The 4746-nt window shown below is 38.3% G+C and overlaps 1 protein-coding gene across 1 annotated transcript; it reads left to right on the top strand.

Annotated features, from left to right (window-relative positions):
• Positions 1 to 450: 450 nt before the first annotated feature.
• LOC149394879 (BSD domain-containing protein) lies at positions 451 to 1777 on the top strand. Its single transcript, XM_089616051.1, has one exon. It carries the CDS (start codon positions 584 to 586, stop codon positions 1595 to 1597), a length of 1014 nt encoding a protein of 337 aa, XP_089472177.1. The 5' UTR covers positions 451 to 583; the 3' UTR covers positions 1598 to 1777.
• Positions 1778 to 4746: the final 2969 nt, after the last annotated feature.

The raw sequence follows: 4746 nt of genomic DNA, 5'->3' as shown, positions 1-4746 counted from the left end.
AAAATCGATGATCCTACTATTCCAAATGAGTTGTCGAATATCCTGGTTGCAAATCGTAGGATAATTTTAATGGTAACTAATATTTACAGTCGGGCCATCTGATAATAAATATTATTTACCATTCGAAAAAAAAAATACATGTCTCCGATTTGGCGAACGATTCCATGATTCAAATCCGACGATGAATAACTGGAAAAAAATCTAGAATTAACAAACAAATAAGAACGAAGTTTTATGAAACCAAAGGCAATTTTAAAAGTATGAGAAATATTGGCTATTTTCCTAAATAAATAGATAGTTGTACTATAATTTAAAAGTCTCCTCTATAAGTAGGCTAGTTGTTTATAAATCTATTAATTTAATTACAAAAATAGTCCTCTTCTAATTTTGTTTTGATAACCCGGTTTTCTTTATTTTATTGAGCCGGTTCGAATCATACTGATACTGCAACAAAAAGCAAGTTCACTTGACCAAGATATTGACCGTTAACCATTCTTAGTAATCCTTCCTTCGAAACATTCTCTCCAAAAATTGATCAATTGACTCACTCCAGATTATCTCTGAACCGAAATCTAGACCGGCCATGAATTTCTTCAAGTCCGTTTTCTCTGAAGATCCGGATCCTCCGAAGCCCGAATCACCGAGCCGATCGAACGACGACGATCCAAATCCGGGTCCGACGTGGAGCTTCGGCGGCCTGATCAAAACCCTAGCCACTCAGTCCGAGTCGGTGATCGAGACCTACCGGCGAGATCTCCAGGAGTTCGGGTCGGGTCTGAAGAAGGAGATCGAGGTCGCCCAGGGCTCGATCGGGACGGTCGGGACCGCCATTGACGAGCTCGGAAGCTCCGTCATGAAAGGTACGGCCGAGATCATCGCTCAGGGAAGGGACGCGATTCTCGCCGAAGGCCACGATTCCGATTCCTCCGAATCGAATCCCAACCCTAGCTCGAAGCCGTACAGCCGATTCGAATCCCAGGTTCGAGCTATTCAGTCCGATCCGAGCACGTACTGCGACGAGCCCGAGGATTCGGACGATTACTTGAAGTGGAAGTTAGGGTTCGCATTGGAGGAGAAGGAGATCGAAGAGGTAATCAGTGAGAACGGTCCGGTAATCGACGGCGTTTACGAGAGAGTCGTCCCGGGCAGCGTTGATCGCGAGACTTTCTGGTGCAGATATTTCTACAAAGTTCATAAGCTGAAACAAGCCGAGGGTTTGAGAGCTAACTTGGCGATGAAGCGAGCGATCCCCGGGGAAGAGGACGAGGATCTGAGCTGGGATGTCGATGATGATGATCATGAAGAAGATAGTAAAGCGAATCGAGAGAAGATCGGCCAAGAAGAAGAAAGCAAAATGGAACCGAAATCGGATGAAGAAAAAAAGTCAGAAGAAGAAGAAGAAGAAGATGTGGGGTGGGACGAGATTGAGGATTTGAGCAGCATCGACACGAAGAAGATCGCGAGCGACGAGCTCAGTCCTAAAATTGCAGAGCTTAGGAAACGGCTCAGCATCGCTGCCACCGCAGAAGATGAGGATTTGAGTTGGGATATCGAAGACGATGACGATCCACCATTACCACAACCACCCAAAGCTTGACTCGAAAACGCGCTTAGTTCATTCCTTTTCAAAAGAATTCCTCAGTATTTGTTGGTGTGTGAGATTACAGTAGTTTGGAAATGAAAGCTTTTTTTTTTTTTTTTTCCTTTTTTCTTTCTTTCATGTAATGTGACTTGTGAATTCAAATGTAAGCCAAAGATCAATATTACTCGTTATAGACATATAGTTTCATTTTGCTCTTGTGAACTTGGGAATTCTGACAGTCCACCAAAAATGTCTTCACAAGTTTAATCCAAAACAAATATTGGATAATATATATGTTTGTTCCTAAGTGAAATTCGTCAGTCTCAAAAGGATAGCCATGGGAATCTAAGTTCGACTTTCTGTTTGTCTGATTTATACGAACAATCAGAGATGTGTAACACTTTTTTTCACTCTTCTATAAAATGATTGGATTAGGCTCCTCATCAACAATTGGACTCAAATATCATTGATTCCTAATAATCCATCACAGCCTTGAAAGAAGCTGTGGATAGGGGGGTAAAAATGCAAGTAAACCAGTCACCGAGACAATTAAGCCCCAGAAGTCTTTTTTATTTTATTTTTATTATTATTACATGAAATCCCACCTAGAAAAAAATATTTCATATTAGTCCCACTTAATGGAATTCCATGGCCTAGTTTGAGCGTTATTATGCATAAGCTCCTCTATAGAAGACAAGCCCTTTTTCTTTTACTGGTTAATAAGTACCAATGGAATAGAGAAACACTTGATATGTCATTGTAGGACTTGGGAGCTAAGCTCAATATTGTTTCAAATTTACCCTATTATATAATCTAGAACTATGAATATTTTACAAATAATTAACAATTTTGAAGGATTAAAAATAAACCAAAAGTGAAATGTATCTATAAATAATGGTGATGCAAATTTGACACACCACAGTGCAAGGGGAATTTGACATTTACAATAGGACATCAAGAAAAAAATGCATCACCATTGAAGATGATGATATGCAAAATGCATTTTCGGCGGCATGGTTGAAGATTGTCTAAAACTAGTTGATTAAAATCTATCTAAGCCTATCGTAGCTATTTACGTTATTTTTTTTTAACAAAAAGAGATTGGATACAAATACCATTTATAACGAAAAGTTGGACATAAATATCAACAAATCTTATTTTGAACACGTTTATCACCATTTTATGACGATATGATAATTTAAGAGAGAATGTTGTCATTAGTTTGAATATAATTTTTATGATAAAAATGTTCAAAACAAAATATCATGAGATTTATGTCCAAATCTTCGTTATTAGATCAAGTCAAATTCCCAATAACTACGATATTTTTTTAGCATTTCATTCTTAATCTCATATATATATATATATATATATATATATATATCAAGTCATAGTTATATATATTTTTGACTTTTGTATTATTTTTGTTGTCTTCATAATTTCATATTAGGGCGACGTATAAAATAAAATTTCATCTATACCTTCTTAAAAAATGAACTAGTTCATTGTGAGCATGTCGTTGTTATTATATAACTACCAAATCTACTAATAAACATATAATTATTTTTAACTTGTAAATTGTTAGATTTTGAAACATTTTTCATCAAAAGAAAAAAAAAATATGCCTTTTTTATTTTTCTTCTCAAAATGAGTTTTCATCAATCATTTGAGAGTGTTTATACAGAATCACTCTTCTTTCAATTATTAGATATGCATAAAATTACTTTTATGCTTTTATGCCGTCATTTTTCATAAGTGAAAAATGACAATCTCAAGAGCAAAACAACACTACTACAAATATGGGCATCAAGTGCGACAAAAGTCGCACCTGATGCCCACAGCGTCGCACCCGATAGTACTATCGGGTGCGACTATAGGTGCGACTAAGTCGCGCCTAAAAGGCCACAGCTAATACTATTGGGTGCGACATGTCGCACCCAATAGTATATACTATTAGGTGCGACACTATCATGTGCGACTTATCGCACCTGAAGTCGCACCTATTTTTTCGTGGGAACTTAAGAATAAAGCGGGAATTTGACTTTTGGGTGCGACATGTCGCACCCAATACCCTTCCCGCCATCTTATTGGGTGCGACGTGTCGCACCCGATTCCCAATTTATTTAAATTTTTTTTTTTACAAATATTAGAATTATAATTAGAATTAGAATATAATATTATTAGAATTAGAAATTAATATTATTAGAATTATAATTAGAATTAGATATTAATATTTCATATTAAAATATTTTTAATACATAAACAACTAATACGAGTTTGTTCGCTAACATAAAAATATATAAGTGCAACTATTTTCGTTGTTGCCTATAAAACTTATCTATAGAGGAATTTCCTCTTCCAAATAAGTTGCCTCCGCGGCCACTGCTGCTTCCTCCTCGGCCACTGCCGCTGCCGCTAGGACGATCACGCTGAAACTCCATAGAACCTGGCGTTTCATTACCAGCCATTGTCGCTGATGTCGGCGTAGGGGAAGCCTGAGTATGCATCTGTGCAAACGAGAGTAGCTGTCGCTGCATCTCTTCCATCTACATTTGTTGTGCCGCCATTTGAGCTTGTTGTGCTGCCAACTGAGCTTGCAACTCGGTATACAGTACTGAATCGGCACGTGACTGAGGTGACGAACCAGACGAGCTTCCATCTTGAGCTCGAGCCACACTCAAAGCCCCAACTGGTGTCGTGGGTCCTATCCCGACATCCCAATCACGGCGTGGCCCGAGAACATCATGCATTGCATACTCCTCTACGGCTTCGAGGCTCACCTCTTCGCCTCTCTCCTCCGCTTGTCGCAAAATATCTGCCACTTGGGCGTTGATTCGCGCCTTTACAAAAAAAACCAAATAAAATTATTATATAATTATTATTAAGTAATTAAATAAAGTAACTTACAAATTGTTGACTCGCGAAGGGCGTTGTCCAGTTGCCGTTAATATCTTGATGCTTTTTCTCCCACGTCGCTAATGCGGAGGACAATGTCCCAGTCCTCCTTCCTCTGCAAGTTTTAATCATCAAAATAAGACTAATGTGTCTAATGTTAATAAAAATTAAGCAACTTACGCTCTTCTGTCGATGAGCGAAAAAAGGTATCGACCCTTGTCTGGCCTTTGTCTGCTTCTTCTTCGCATTTTGTCGGTTGCGGTCAGCCT

This window comes from Urtica dioica, chromosome 5 (assembly GCF_054948205.1).
Source record: "Urtica dioica subsp. dioica isolate 48M chromosome 5, U.dioica_male_clone48M_v1_H2, whole genome shotgun sequence".
In the NCBI taxonomy this organism is placed as follows: Eukaryota; Viridiplantae; Streptophyta; class Magnoliopsida; order Rosales; family Urticaceae; genus Urtica; species Urtica dioica.
The sequence above is the reverse complement of the archived record's forward strand: the minus strand, read 5'-3'. Positions and strand labels throughout refer to the sequence as shown.

Coding starts and splice junctions, on each gene's coding strand:
- LOC149394879 (XM_089616051.1), top strand. CDS start 584: ATGAATTTCTTCAAGTCCGTTTTCTCTGAAGATCCGGATCCTCCGAAG.